Here is a 14,562-nt window from a genome sequence, read left to right as displayed (position 1 = left end):
AATTACAGAAGATACTTATCTGAAAAAGCTGTATTACCTATATAATTAAAAATATCTAACTCACCTTTCATTTGAAGACTGCAAGCTTCACTGCATTAAACAACATAATACATTTTTAACCTGTGTTACCGCATTTTAAAGAAGGATAAATTGAGACATATTAAGGCACAAGGTCTCTTATTTTGTCTGTGACAAAGACAAGAATAAAAGCCAATAGCTATGGCTTCCCAATTCTTTACCTCTGAGAAACACTTCATCTTTTTAGAAAGAAAATAAAAGGACATGATATACTGTAATTGCTGACATGATGCCTGTCTAGACAAACATTCTGAAATTCTTATTTTAAGGAAAGAGATGAATGGCAAGTATTATTGCTAAAGGGCACAAGTCAAATTATTGCTTAAATTATGCATGAATCATCACGATTATTGTTTTTTTCATGCCCTGGAATAAAAGTCAAGCCACCTATAATGTCTTTCAACATGATAGCTTCTATATCAAATAGTGATACCTTATCAAAAATGTCTTGATCAGACTCCCATCTTTGTTAGATGTCTGTTATTATTTTAATGCCTTTCTGGGGCTATTAATATCTCAATGACCCTGCCTTGCATTACTGTGAAGGAAAGCTGAGTTTATGCCTAACACTGTTTATGACACTCAAAGTTGGAAGCCATTCAGTAGAGAATAGATAAATGTAAGCACTGAACATATGCATTAGGATTTACTAATATCCAGAAACTTCAATTTCACCTGCTCCTTGAATGCAGAGGTTACTGTTAGTGGGATCAGAAGATTAAGTGCTTTCAGATATCTCCTTGATGCCTTGTTCCGTCTTCTGAATGGTCAACATTTGAATCTAGCAGTGTGTCACAAGCAAAATATGTTTATGCTAAGAAGTGTTCCTTGGAACAATATCCTGAAATTGAAGAACCAACTGGCTTTGGGCTATCCAACCAAAAGGCAGTTTTCATTTTAAATTCCAGTATTTTACCTTAAAGCATGATGCTCGATACAGTAGCTGCACAACATGACCAATGCTCGTTTTAGATGCCTGAGGAAATCTTGGTTCTAGTCTTTGCACAACAAAAAGTACTAAAACTTTTCTTGAGAGTGCAGAGCCATCTTCCAGTGCCAGTAATACAAGCTTCAAAGCTTCTTCTTGCATAGCTTTAAACACATACATAAAAATAAATGGTCAGAATAAAAGTACTATTACTGCATATCAAGAGTGTAAGCAAGAATATTTAGATTGATAAATGTTGTCCACATTCCCTTATTATTTTTATTATAACAGCTGAACATTGCAGAAAACAGGAAGCAAAAACTTCATATCTGCTAGTCCAGATAAAAAAAAGCAATTTTTAGAAGTGCTACAAGTGCCATAAATGGTTCAAGTAAAAAGGAAAATAGACTGATTTAGAGATCTGGCTTACAGTTCAACTTGCTTTGGACACTTTGTCCATTCTAGGAAACTGAATGAAACATGACTATAGGACTGGTCCAGCACTGCTGGAACTAACTGCTAGAATCAGAAGTGGATTACATTTCCAGTTTTAACACAATTTGCTGCTGAATCCTGTGCTCACTTTGGGAACACTCTGACCAGTAACACTTAATTTATACCAAAGATTCCAAAGACTTGGCTCCCATGGCCTGCTTTCACTAAGTCACTTAGACTGGTGCTACTGGATCCTATGATTTAAGCATAGGAATAAACAATAGACTTTGTATTAAGAACTGTGTTCCTATGCTCTAATCATAGCATTTAATGTCATCAGCCTGTATTACACGCTAATGTTGTGCTACAGATATTAAGGAAAATATATCTATATATACTTCACCAGTATTTGTGAAGTATTTCCCTACACTATTTAAAGACAGACACTGACAACACCAGTGGTATATTGGAAAAGATCCCTAACTCCCTTCCTTAGCTTCCTCTTTTGCTCCTCCGTAGACCACTGGGAAGACAACACTTCTACCTTGAAAATGCAAAGAGAAAATTTTCTAGAACTATGCTTGGTAAGAAACAGAGCAGCCAAATCCCTTCTGTTGGGGATTCTGAAAACGTCTTACCTGGCCCTAGGAACTGGCATCCTCGTGCCCTGACAGCAGCCCAAAGATTGGCAGACAGCTGCTGAGGATTTTGGTGCTGCAAAATCAATTCGGTTACAGTTCTTTCTCCAAGTGAACGAGCTGCACGCATAGCTCTAACCCGACCCTCCTCCTCCACCAGCTGACAATTTACCAGCGTCACCAGCTTTCTTTGCATTGGACGGCTCAGTGCACTCTGATTCAAACTAGCAACACCTTTAAAGAAAGAGGCAAATAGTTAAAGTCTTCATGAGAAGACCAATTATTCAATAAGTTCACAGTAAAAACATTGCGAATACGCACTTAAGTCAGACACTAATGTTAAACCCAGCATAAGCACTCTCAGCTTAAGGGGCTACTCATCACCACACTAAGTTAGTGCTATCAATCCTTGTGTTTTTATTATTTGCATCAAAGCAACACCAATGATCTCTAGCCAAGTAGCAAGACCCATTATGTACAGTGCTGTACAATCGTATGTGGACAGCTGACTAACAAAAGAAATTTAAATTAAAATCTTGCTCCTATTTATGTAAAACTGAAACTCCCTGTCTAGCCTGAAGAAAGTTTGGATTCCCATTCAAAGTTGCTCATATGAGACGATTATTCAAAGTCAAAAGCCAAGAAGATATAATAGCTGCAAGACAGCTATTTATAAAGCATCTGAGGTGCACACAGACCAGTAAAGTGATAGAGGGAAAGGTTACCAGAAATGTGGGAGGACTACTGCTTTGAAGCATGAAACCAGTTAGCACTGAGGACATACTGCCGCTAAGAGTAAGCTAACATGTTATAGTGAGAATTCTACAGTTTAAGAAGACTTACCCTTTCCTCCACTTAGTGGTTTCAGGTATAGTGCCAAATCCTCAACGCACTTCTTTGCTACCTCATAATGTTTGTTCTCTCCTAGGTTACTTAACTTTACTGTCTGATGATCTGGTACCTAAAAGAATGCAAAAGAGAGGTGTAGCTCACATACACGGTCACTGTCATATCTGACCTTACTCACCAAACACTTAACATGGTATAAACATTATTATTAATTATGAAACACAACAGGTGTATGCTGCTTTTCAGAGAGTTGAAAGACAAGTAAATCTTAATGTGCTTGTAAAATCATTAGACATAACACAACACGGGACTGCACAAGATGAGCATTACAATGATGAAAGATTAGGATGCATTTATTGTTATTGTACATTTCATGTGGCCCTTTTGAGTGATTTGTTAAAATACAGGGACCACAGAGGAATTTAAGGCAAAAGGAAGACCTGTGGATGAAAGATGAGCTGAATAAACTGACCTTGGGAGATGTATTTGAAAGATGAGTGCGAGGCACACAGGGTCTGAGAGGATGATCAATGCATGGGATCAACACGAGGGCCGCGTCCAGACAAGCCTGGCCGTGTGGTACGTTCAGTTGTTCTCCATGCTGCAAGGGAGCAGCGCGGAGGGTTTTTTGACCCCTGGATAGCCAAGGGTCAAAAAAAACCCACAGAGAAAAAAAGCAGAGCAGCGCACGCATGGGCAGCGCACGCCACTCAAAAGCAGAGCTAGGCCACCCAGAGCCGCACTGCGGCTGCCAGCCAGGCTCTGCGTGGCAGAATCGCTGCTGCTGCAGCCCTGGGAGGCCCCCAGGGCCCCAGGCAAGGCTGCTGTGTCCAGCCCAGTGCTAGCCCCAGCCTCCCCTATTGCCCCTGGGGAAACTTGTGGTGTGCCAGAGTGCACGTGGCACAAGCGTTCCCCAAGAACAACTAGCAGCAGCACAAGGTGCGCTGCTGCTAGTTGTCCCCAGGGAACCAAATGTCCACAGCCCGTGTAGATGCAGCCAAGAAGTGCGAAGTTGCTTGTAGGAAGAAACAATGGACAATAAATGATAATAAAACTAGCCAAGTACATGGTAAGAAAACGCTAAGGAATAGGAATGAGAAAGAAATGCAGGCAGACAAATAGCTCTGCAGGCTGGGTCTAAACTTAGTGCAAGACCTGAGGTGGAGATAATAAGTGCAAAGTGCCAAAAAACAAAGGGTATCTGAGCTGTATCTGAGCACTCCTCATGGTCAGAAATGGGGAGGCCAGAGAAAGCAAAGGTTGCACTAACAAGACAAAGTGGCTATGACACAGTTAGCAGTAGAAAATGAAGTGAATACATGGATTTGAGAAGTGAAACCATACAAGTCTAGAGCCCTGTATTTTATAAAACACAATGTTTATTGTGACTGTTACTTGAGGATGTGAGACAAACTAAACAAGCAACACATTAAACAACCTGCAATAAAAACATCCTCTTCTACTGTCTCTTCAATATTTTTAGATTGTTAGCTTGAAAAAGATACAAAATTTGGAATATACAAGGGCACAAGTGAGACAGATGCATTTACAAGTTTCCTGCAGCATGATGCCGATTGTATAGCCCTTATGTCACCACTACGAGGCACTGAAGAAAAAAATTCCTAACCTGATTGATTAGATTATGCCTCCAAAAACAATTCAAAAGTCTGCACTTTCTGTGCTTGAAAAATAACTGAAAGTTTGAACCTGGGTCAAACAGTCCGTTTTTGTTTTTTTGAACATATAGCATTAAGGGAACTAATTCCCAGTGGAGGGAAGGATGAATGAATGTAATCTGTAGATTAACTTCTTTCTGATGACAGCGCTTACAGATAATTAACCACCTATTCTCTAAAAAGTGTTTTTCAGCAAAGGCCTGCTGCTGTACACTCAATCATGTTGAAAGACTCCTTTAAAATTGTAGCATAGGCATTCTCTGTCCAAAATTAAAGCACAGCTCAAGAATATTGTTAAAGCAGAATCGTGTCCAGACAGAGAGACGGAATTTTAACTCTAGCAATGGACAACTGCCTTGTAAGCTGGTTCCGTGATGCATTTGTTTTTGTAAAGTGCAAGGTCTTAAAAAATGCTACAAAGATCAAGTCTTTTACTTTCCTGACTTGGGACAGCGAAGGAAGTTAGCATACCTGCAGTAACTGTGAAAGTAACCAGTAATGTGAAAGATCGAAATACAGCAAAGAACTCCTTATGTCATACCTGGGCTCCAACTAATTGAAGAAGTGCAAAGTTTACAGGAAGCACATCGATGTCTGTATTGATGGCAGTCTGGTCGAAAGGACATGCCTTGCGATGAAGCTTGTTCAGGCAGGTCTTACAGACAGTGTGGGAGCAACCTAAACTGATGGGTTTGTGCACATTCTCATCAAACTCGTTGTAGCAGATTGGACAGGACAGAAACTCTGTCCACTGAGCTGCCTGCACAGGCATTGTGGAACCTGGACACTTGCTTAGCAGACTAGCAGATCATTATTTCACTGTTTTATATTTTGGCAGCTGTAAAGTGAATGAACAGAATATTTAGTACTTTGATACATGCTTTCCAGTAATTTATTATTAGTTTTTAATTAAAGCAGCACCATTTAAATATTTTACAGAATAAAAACCAAAGCCTTATGCTGAACTCTCCTACAATGAATCCAACCTTCTGTGTTATCTGAAACTATGGTAACAGTTCAATAATCCCATCAGAAAGATTCACATGCTGCCAAGCTAGTCTGCACTAATCCAGATTGTGACTCTTATCTACAGTAAATGACATCACTGTTCCTTTTATAGGATTAAATACACCTCTGGGGAAAGGGGAAGGAGGGGCGGGGCAAGACAAATGGTTGGCACAAAATAGGTTAGACACAAATCCAAGTAATGGAGTACCTTTCTGAATGGCAGGTACCCGTCCAGTTCACAATTTCCAAAAGCTAACAGCATTCCATTACTAATGAATGGGAGGGAAAAAACAACAAAGACATTTTATTTATTTTACTAGCATATGAAGTTGAGTGAAACAGGATCACTAGTGTTCCACTTTATCAATCATAATCAAACTTTATCAGACATCAGGGTGCAGGCAGCTTTATGAAAACATAACCCATTACATACTTTGGGGGTCTTTTTTAAATTGGTAAAGACATTTATTGCCAGAACAGAAGAATAATTCTGTGCTCATTCCTCTCTTCTAAAACCCTGTCAGAGGGTTAGTCCTTGCGGTACAGATTTCTGTCTTTGCAGTATTTGCTTTTTGCACAGTTCGTACCTCACAGCCAGCACAATAAAACACTACTTATGTAACTCCATGGCAGAAGTTCTCTGATGTCCTGGAAATCTGGGTGTTTAAGGTAATTACACAGTTTACACCTTATTCACAAAACTGTTTACATAGCTTAGTACCAGACAGCTCCTCAGAAAGGAAAGATAAAAATATGAAGACCAAATTAAAACATGGAAAGTATCATTAAAAAAAATCAAAATAAAACAAGCAGTAGCTGTACTTTGTTAAGAGCTGTCCTTCCTTTTATAACATATCATTTTGGATATCGATCCATGCAAACTGTGTGTAACAACATACAGGGGGTGGAGGGGAATGGAGAGAGGCTTATTCTGAAAAGGATAGCCCTCTGTGCATAATCTGAGGTTAAGGGAATGACAAGACCAAATACTTAGTCTATGCCAGCCTAAGAAGAACAGCTAAACCATTTAAATTCAAGCCTCCATTATAAAGTCTACGAGAAGCTGCTAATTCAATAAATGTTCAAAATAAAGAGCCACACCCATAGCTACTGCATTATGCCACAATCTACTTGTGGCTTTCAGATTACCACGAAACCCTGAAACCAGTTGGTTTACTTCCATGGTATTTATGAACCTGCCCACTTAGCGTATTTCCATTTAGAAATGCAAATGCACTCACATGCATGCTTTTATTGCTGTATTTATAAACAATTAGATTTTTTTCTTTTTTTCCACTGGGTTGAAAATAATAATATGCTGAGAAAGCTAAGGGTTCCCTGTCCCACCTGAATTCAACTACTTTTCATTTAAAATCAGTTGCCGGCTGCTCGACAGTTTAATTAGTGATATTATGTTAGACTACTGAAACACTTACCAGAACACTGAATAGACTTGATATGGGAACGTATTTTATTTTAATTATGACCATCTGTTTAGAAATTCTATTTAGCACTATGAGTATCCAATGTCCTTTAAGTAGCAGGATACTTGTACAAGATGTTCTTACTCAATCAGCTTTTCAACATCATTTGGTTATTTTTATTAATTCTGATATTAAATGTAAGACACAGAAAATTAAAGTTTGAAACTACCTTGCTCAAACTAAATGTTGATTCAGTACCTTCAACACAAAACCAGAGTATTCAGAGATAGCTAGTTAGGTGTCTCTTCACTGAATTACTAAACAATACACCTTTTAGGCAAAAAAAAGTATGTCTGTAAGGTTTGTCAAAGTTACAATCGTTTGCAAATGTAGAAATTTACCAGCAAAATAAGTTACAGCCAACAAAACCCTAGGAAGCACCCTTTGATTTCCATGTCAAGGTAAATAAATAATGACTCTCTTCTGTTTAACAAATCCACTTCAACTTCTGGATACGAAAAGGCAGACCAAGAGATGTGTGGTTATGGAATAAGGCTCCACTTAGCTTTCCTTAATGTTTCCCAATATTGCTTCCACAGGTGCATCTCTACCTGTGCCAGCCTGCCTGATGGCGGTCAACAGCATTTACCTCCTTGTCACGTTTATGATACGGTTAACAGAGTGGCAGCTGTACTATTCAGGGAGGTCCCCTACTGCTACTACGCTTAACAAATGGGGTATTTTAAGAAAGAAGTCTAGCATATTCACAACCTAGGGGTGTCTTTACACATTCTCCAGGGGTGGGAAGGGGCACTTTAATTAAGTGGCTATCTGAAGCCGGTCTTATTAAAGCACCCGCGGCATCTTATATATTCAGCATCCTGTGCTTCAAAATGGTGGTGGGGGCACTTTAACTCAAGCTCGGGCAATGAGCTTTAAAGTGGCCCCACCGTCACTTTGGAGCATGGGGATGCTGAATACACAAGTTGCTGAGGCTGCTGGAGCATGCTAATTAGATTGAGTCTGCGCCAATGTGCTGTAATTACAGTGCATCGAAGTAGACGTCCCGCATGTCTATGGGCACCAGCATGCTATGGGTTACTGATACTCAACTGAATGAAGAGTGTTTATTCTCACACCTGTCATTAACCAAGTCAAAAGGCTGCATCTTTATTCAAAGACGGTATGAATGACTTAACCCCCCACAGTTCCTCTGGAAACTTGCAGGAGGCCGTAGTATTCCTTTTTCCAAAATTCTAAAATAATTTTATGTCCCTCCAGCCATCATTTCCCTGATAAGTGCTGAAATGTGGTATAAATTAAAAAGAAGTAAATCAAACAACAAAAGTATACCACCAGCTTCTAAGGTCTTACTTTGAATGTTTAATCATCATAAAAGACACCCAATGGAACGAAGGGGTCATCACCAGGGAGGACTATTCTGCAGTTGCTTGGGGATGTAGGGGGGTAGTTAGGAAGGCCAAGGCAGAGATGGAACTGGGACTAGCTTCCCAGATTAAGGACAATAAGAAGTCCTTTTTTAAATACATAGGAGGTAAAAAGAAGGTCCCGGGTAATGTGGGGCCCTTGCAGGACGTGTTGGGAAACTTGGTCGTCACACCAGACGACAAAGCTAACATGTTTAACGATTTCTTTGCCTCCGTCTTCCTAACTAGGGACCAGGACAGCCACCTCCCTGCTGGGCCCCCCTTGGGCCCTGAGGGAGGCACACCTAGGCCAATGGTTAGCGAGGATTTAGTTAGGGAGCTTCTCGAGGGGCTGGACGTTTTCAAGTCAGCCAGTCCGGATGATCTCCACCCTAGAGTTCTAAAGGAACTGGCCGAGGTCATTGCAAGTCCCCTGGCACAGCTTTATGAGCGCTCGTGGTGCTCTGGAGAGGTACCGGAGGACTGGAAGAGGGCCAATGTGGTTCCCATCTTCAAAAAAGGGAGGAGGGATGACCTGGGAAACTATAGGCCGGTTAGTCTTACCTCGATCCTAGGCAAGCTGTTCGAGAAAATTTTTCTGGCACACATCCAGGAGGGGCCAGCAGGGGGCAACCAGCATGGGTTCATCAGTGGCAGGTCCTGTCAGACCAACCTGGTGGCCTTTTACGATAAGATCACCAGATCATTAGATGCTGGGGTAGCAGTGGACATAGTCCTGGACTTCCGGAAGGCTTTTCACACTGTCTCTCACCCCGTTCTCATTAAGAAACTGGGGGGCTGTGGCGTAGACACCCACACAGTCAAATGGGTCGCCAACTGGCTGGAGGGCCGCATCCAGAGGGTGGTAGTGGATGGGTCGGTCCTTCTCAACCTGGAAGGACGTGGGCAGTGGGGCTCTGCAGGGCTCGGTCCTTGGGTGATTTGGACGAGGGGGTAAAAAGCACCTGTTCAAATTTGCTGATGACACTAAGATGTGGGGGGACGTGGGCACACTAGAAGGAAGCAACAGGATACAATCAGACCTAGACAGGTTACAAGGGTGGGCGGATGAGAATAGGATGGGTTTCAACACAGACAAGTGCAAGGTGATGCACCTGGGGAGGAACAACCGGCACCACACCTACAGGTTACGGAACTCCCCTCTTGTCAGCACGGAGGCAGAAAAGGATCTTGGAGTCATCGACTCCAAGATGAACATGGGTCGGCAGTGTGGGGAGGCAGTTAGGAAGGCCAACCGTACCTTGTCATGCATCCACAGATGCATTTCAAGCAGGTCAAAAGAGGTGATCCTCCCCCTCTATGCGGCACTGGTCAGGCTGCAGTTGGAGTACTGCGTCCAGTTCTGGGCACCGCACTTCAGGAGGGATGTGGACAGCATGGAGAGGGTCCAAAGGAGGCCACTCGCATCATCAGGGGACAGCAGGGCAGGCCCTATGAGGAGAGGCTACGGGACCTGAACCTCTTCAGCCTCCAAAAGAGAAGGCTGAGGGGGACCTTGTGGCCTGTTATAAACTAGTCAGGGGGGATCAGCAGGCATTGGGAGAGTCACTGTTCCCCCGAGCACCGCCAGGAGTGACCAGGAATAACGGTCACAAGCTGGCAGAGGGGTAGGTTTAGGTTAGACATCAGGAGGGGCTATTTCACAGTCAGGACGGCTAGGGCCTGGAACCAACTTCCAAGGGATGTGGTGCAGGCTCCTACCCTGGGGGTTTTTAAGAGGAGGTTAGATGAACACCTTGCTGGGGTTGTTTGACCCCAGTACTCTTTCCTGCCATGGCAGGGGGTCAGACTAGATGATCTGTTCAGGTCCCTTCCGACCCTAGAAACTATGAAACTATGACATGTATTCTATTGAGCATGTGTTGACCTTCAGTTTTCTTTACAAGGAGGCATCTAATTAAATCAGCAACAGCTGGGGAAGGCTCACAACTCCTCAGACTTCAAGAAGCCATATTCTGACGAGGCCTTCCATACTCTTGTTTCAAGCACACCAACTCTTCTGCCATTCTTGTGCTCCAGAATGTTCAGAAAGGATTCTAACTAAAATTCTCTAATTATCATGTCAATTCTTCAAGTGTAAAGGAACAAAAAAGAACTGACTCTTGTTCTTCTGACAAGGAACATCATTTGGAGATGTCTGGCTGAAAGGCAAGTTGGCTCCAATAATCTCAAAACTGAAAAAAATGAATGACAGTGCCTACCAAAGATCATGTGTGAAGGGCTTGCCAGCTTTAAAAAAAAAAGAAAAGAAAAGAAAAAAAAAAAGGAAATATTTTCAGGTAGTACAATTACCCTCGAGTCCCCTTGATCTTTCAGGTGGCTTCAAAATATTAAAAAAACACAAAAAACAAGTCTCTGCTCCACTGCTCTGAAATAAACCAGAAAATACAACACAGAAAATGGCTAGGCAGAATGCTGTCAAACATACAACGTATATAAATTGAAGAAGAGACAAATATGCCTTAACTTACTACTAGGTAAAAATAGTCTTAAACAGTTTGGATTTTTCACCAGATAGTGTATTATTAAAAGCAACACCTTAGATCCTTAGATTATTATAACTGAAGATTGCATAAGTCTAAATTTACTGTATTCTACTGATTATGCAACTTTTACATTTGGGATAGATGGGAGCCAAGTTTCACTTTACAGTTGTGCTGCAGTAGCAAAATGCTGTTGCATTTGAGTTTACAACGCTGCAGAGGAATTAAAGCCTCCCTGTGTTTACCTGATTGTGTTTAAGTCATAAACATTTTGATTCAACTACTTGATGAAATAATTTCAAAGTCAGAAAACTTGTCTTTGTTATTAAATGGTTTCGCAGATCACTAAATGAATGTAGTAGCAAAGTGTAAGGAGTCCATATTTTAAGCCATTTCTTATGATTACTAAACATCACCATCTTCTTTATGGTCACTGAAAGTCAGCCTATTGTCTTCATGGAGCTTTGGAGAAGGCCCTTTTAAAATTCTTAATAAGTGTACTCAACTTTTAAGGCCTAAGGATTAGATCTGTAAGAGGTTGCAGCATGCAGCTTTCAGATGCCTGGCATCCTCTGTGGGCTTCCTATGCAAGGTATGGGGAATCTGGCACTTAAAATGAGAATCAATAACCACTGTACTGACCAGGGATTGCCTCAGTGTCTAGTCAGAAACTCTGGCAGCAGGACTGCAACCTGTCCTCCTCTTGGGCTTAGATGCTTAACTCCAGGCTGCATGGAGCCTCAACCCTCTCCTGGTGTTAGGGACCCTTTAGTTGAAACATGAAGCAGGATCATCCTTTTTCTTTTAAAAAGCAGCTAGAAGGGGAACAGCAACACAACCTCTATATAGTAGCCCAGTGGCCAGAGAATGAACTCAGGATGTAGGAAATACTGGTTCAACTTCCTCTTCACTGAAGATGGTTCAATTCTACATTTCCTACTTCCCAGAAGAGTGCCTGAAGGCACTTCCAATCTCTATGGGTACAGCTGTTCCACACTGCAGAAAAGGATTAAATTTACTTCATCAGTCACACTTACCTCCTCACCCAAGGTTTAGGGCACTTGCCTCAGAAGAGAAAGACAAGTGGTCTGTATACAGACTCCAAGAACTGCTTCTGTATTTCATGCCATGACCATTTAATGCAAAATGCAAGAGCAGCCCTCTGAGCAGTGACCAGAACCCAGGTCCCTCCCCCTCACACCTGTCTACCCTACCTACTAGGCTACAAAATAATACATTATCTTCCTCCCCTTCTGACAAATCTGATTTTTTTTTATTCATAGTGAACCAGCTTCAATGGAATGGCATAGGGTGTCCTGTCCCCTGAATAGCGCGGTCCTGGTGTTTAGGGCACTCTTCTGAGAGGTGGGAGTTGTGGCAGTTCTGGGAGTCCCATTCAGGCTGAGAAGAGAACTGAACCTGTCACCCACATTGTGACGTGGTATGAAAGAGGAGAGCAGCACCACCACCTCTCCAGCCCCTGTGCTTGGACAAAAGTGGCAACTGATTCTGCAGGTGTGCTCCGAGTAAGCCCAGCAGATTGGGCCCCTCAGGCCACAGAGGCAGAGGAAAACTCCAATGTGGCTTAGGCACAAGGGACTGGTGAGCAGCTCAGGACCGAGGCAGACACAGAGCTTATGGTGTCTGTATTGGTGAAAAATTAAGAAACTACATGGGGGTTTTGAGGACTTCCCTTAACTGCTTAAATATATTTGTGGATCTACTCCCGAGTATATTGTTAAAAAGTATTTAATACTAATTTTACAACAATATTGATTATAATTTAAAGTATCCCACTTCAGTACAAAACTGAGTTGTTCTGTACATTACAACTGGTTGCAGACGTAATGGAATTTTAAAATTCAGTTTTAAGGCATCTATTGTAATTTTCCATCTGTACAGTCAATTTAAACAGTCTCCTGGTTTCCAGGAAAATAGCCTTGTCAAGCCTTTCTTCTGAAGTTTAAGAGTTGAAAGAATTTCATCTTGGTCAATAACTTGGTGTCTAAGTTATCAAATTATTAGTATTAAATTACTTCCTGAAAGTATTTCAGTCTTTTATTCATTGCTCTTCTGGTAACCATCAACTACAGATTTAAGAAAGTAGCTTCATATTAAAAGCTTGGTAAAGGGATAGTCCCAACAGTAGCACTGCATCTTTTAGCTATGATGACTTGGAAGTGAAAATAAATTTTTAGACAGAGGATTCTTGCTTGTTTCTGCATATTGTGTAAAGACCATCACATGTAAATCTCCTGAATAGCAGAAGAGATATGAAGGGAACTGCTGCACACCAATATTTCATGATACTGTTTGAGCTGACTTTTTATTGGAAACCCAAATTTACCCTGGGGGAGAGCAGGACAATCAAATTACGGGAATGGATGGTTTGTTTGAGGAGCACTACATCAGTGTGCCTGCAATTTGAAGAGCTCAAAATACTGCTTCTCATTGCATAGAACTAAGCTAATGATGTCACTGGTGGCTTGTGTTGAACAACAAGACAACTTGGATAAAATTCCTTTACTTTTTAGCTCTTCTGGTCTATTTTTGGACCCTGTCCATATGCCCAATTCAACATTTTTTCTTGGGGTGATTTATAGACATTTCTATGGTGTTATTTATGCTATCATAGTATCCCACTAATCCATATACGTCCACTTAGAAAATAACCATTGTCAAAGCTCCTACTGGGAGATTTCTGAAGATTATCAGTTACTATCATCCCAGAAGGTACATACTTTAAAAAAAACAAGCCTCCTAGGGCATTTAAGTGAGGGCAGGTTATATTAGAAAAACCCTAAAATAAAAAAAAAATGGCACCCTGAGATCTAGGCAGATTGTTGCTTCATGACTTTCAGATAAAATTTCCCAAATTTGGAAAGAAAAGTGTGCAAGGTTTGGTTGTTTGTTTGGTTTTTTTGGGGGGGGTGGGGGTGGAAATCAATGCTTGTGCTATGGTCACCATGGTTTCTCATAGTTAAAATGTGTTCTGTTCTGTTCAAGTAAGGATCTTGCACGTTGAACACTCCTCTGTTATAATTATGTAATTGTGTTTGCTGTGGGGTTACAGAAATGCAACTAATGGCAGAACTTACTTTTGCCATAAGCCTAATCAGTTATGGGAGATGGATTCTTAACTGCATTTCAGGACACACACACACACACACACACACACACTCAAAATTAAAAAAAAAAAAGAAGCAACAAACCAACCCCCCCACAACCTCCTAAACAAACAAAAACGCACATCTGGCGATTAAGGAAGTGATATTTTTAGAGTCACTCTTCAGACTAGATCTGTATTCTCTCTTTCTGTCGCACAAATATTGATCTCGCAACCGAGGCAGTTGTACACAGGTCAGTTCTCTTGCATCTATCATGAATCTTCTTCTCCATTCCATCTCCTAAACCATCTCTTTCTACAAGAAGAGTTCCGCATACTAACATATTTTTCAAGTCGCTTTTATGGAAAGAAGGAAGAAATCTCTAGAAACTGGCATGGAAATAAAGAGTTCTGGGAGAAGCGTGGAGACACTTAGAGTTGGTCCCAAGCAGCGCTGCACACCTACGGATGGATCCGTTCGTTAGTTCG

The 14,562-nt window shown here is 41.4% G+C and overlaps 1 protein-coding gene across 5 annotated transcripts in view; it reads right to left on the bottom strand.

Annotated features, from left to right (window-relative positions):
- RC3H2 (ring finger and CCCH-type domains 2) overlaps window positions 1-14,562 on the bottom strand; it is a 39,662-nt gene that overhangs the window by 24,133 nt on the left and 967 nt on the right. For 2 of the 5 annotated variants that reach the window (XM_090021205.1, XM_090021208.1), the window contains exons 2-7: window positions 5,821-5,881; window positions 5,146-5,442; window positions 3,401-3,529; window positions 2,923-3,040; window positions 2,080-2,313; window positions 995-1,170 (exon numbers count right to left, since the gene is read on the bottom strand). In XM_090021205.1, coding sequence (XP_089877331.1) covers window positions 995-1,170; window positions 2,080-2,313; window positions 2,923-3,040; window positions 3,401-3,529; window positions 5,146-5,376 — 888 coding nt within the window. In that variant the 5' untranslated portion in view covers window positions 5,377-5,442; window positions 5,821-5,881. The remainder of the gene's footprint in view (window positions 1-994; window positions 1,171-2,079; window positions 2,314-2,922; window positions 3,041-3,400; window positions 3,530-5,145; window positions 5,443-5,820; window positions 5,882-14,562) is intronic. The other 3 variants (XM_090021207.1, XM_090021209.1, XM_090021206.1) reach the window with 2 other exon arrangements.

This window comes from Crocodylus siamensis, chromosome 11 (assembly GCF_052110815.1).
Source record: "Crocodylus siamensis isolate JL-2025a chromosome 11, ASM5211081v1, whole genome shotgun sequence".
NCBI lineage: Eukaryota > Metazoa > Chordata > Crocodylia > Crocodylidae > Crocodylus > Crocodylus siamensis.
Note: the sequence above shows the minus strand (reverse complement) of the source record. Positions and strands in the feature narration are given on the sequence as shown.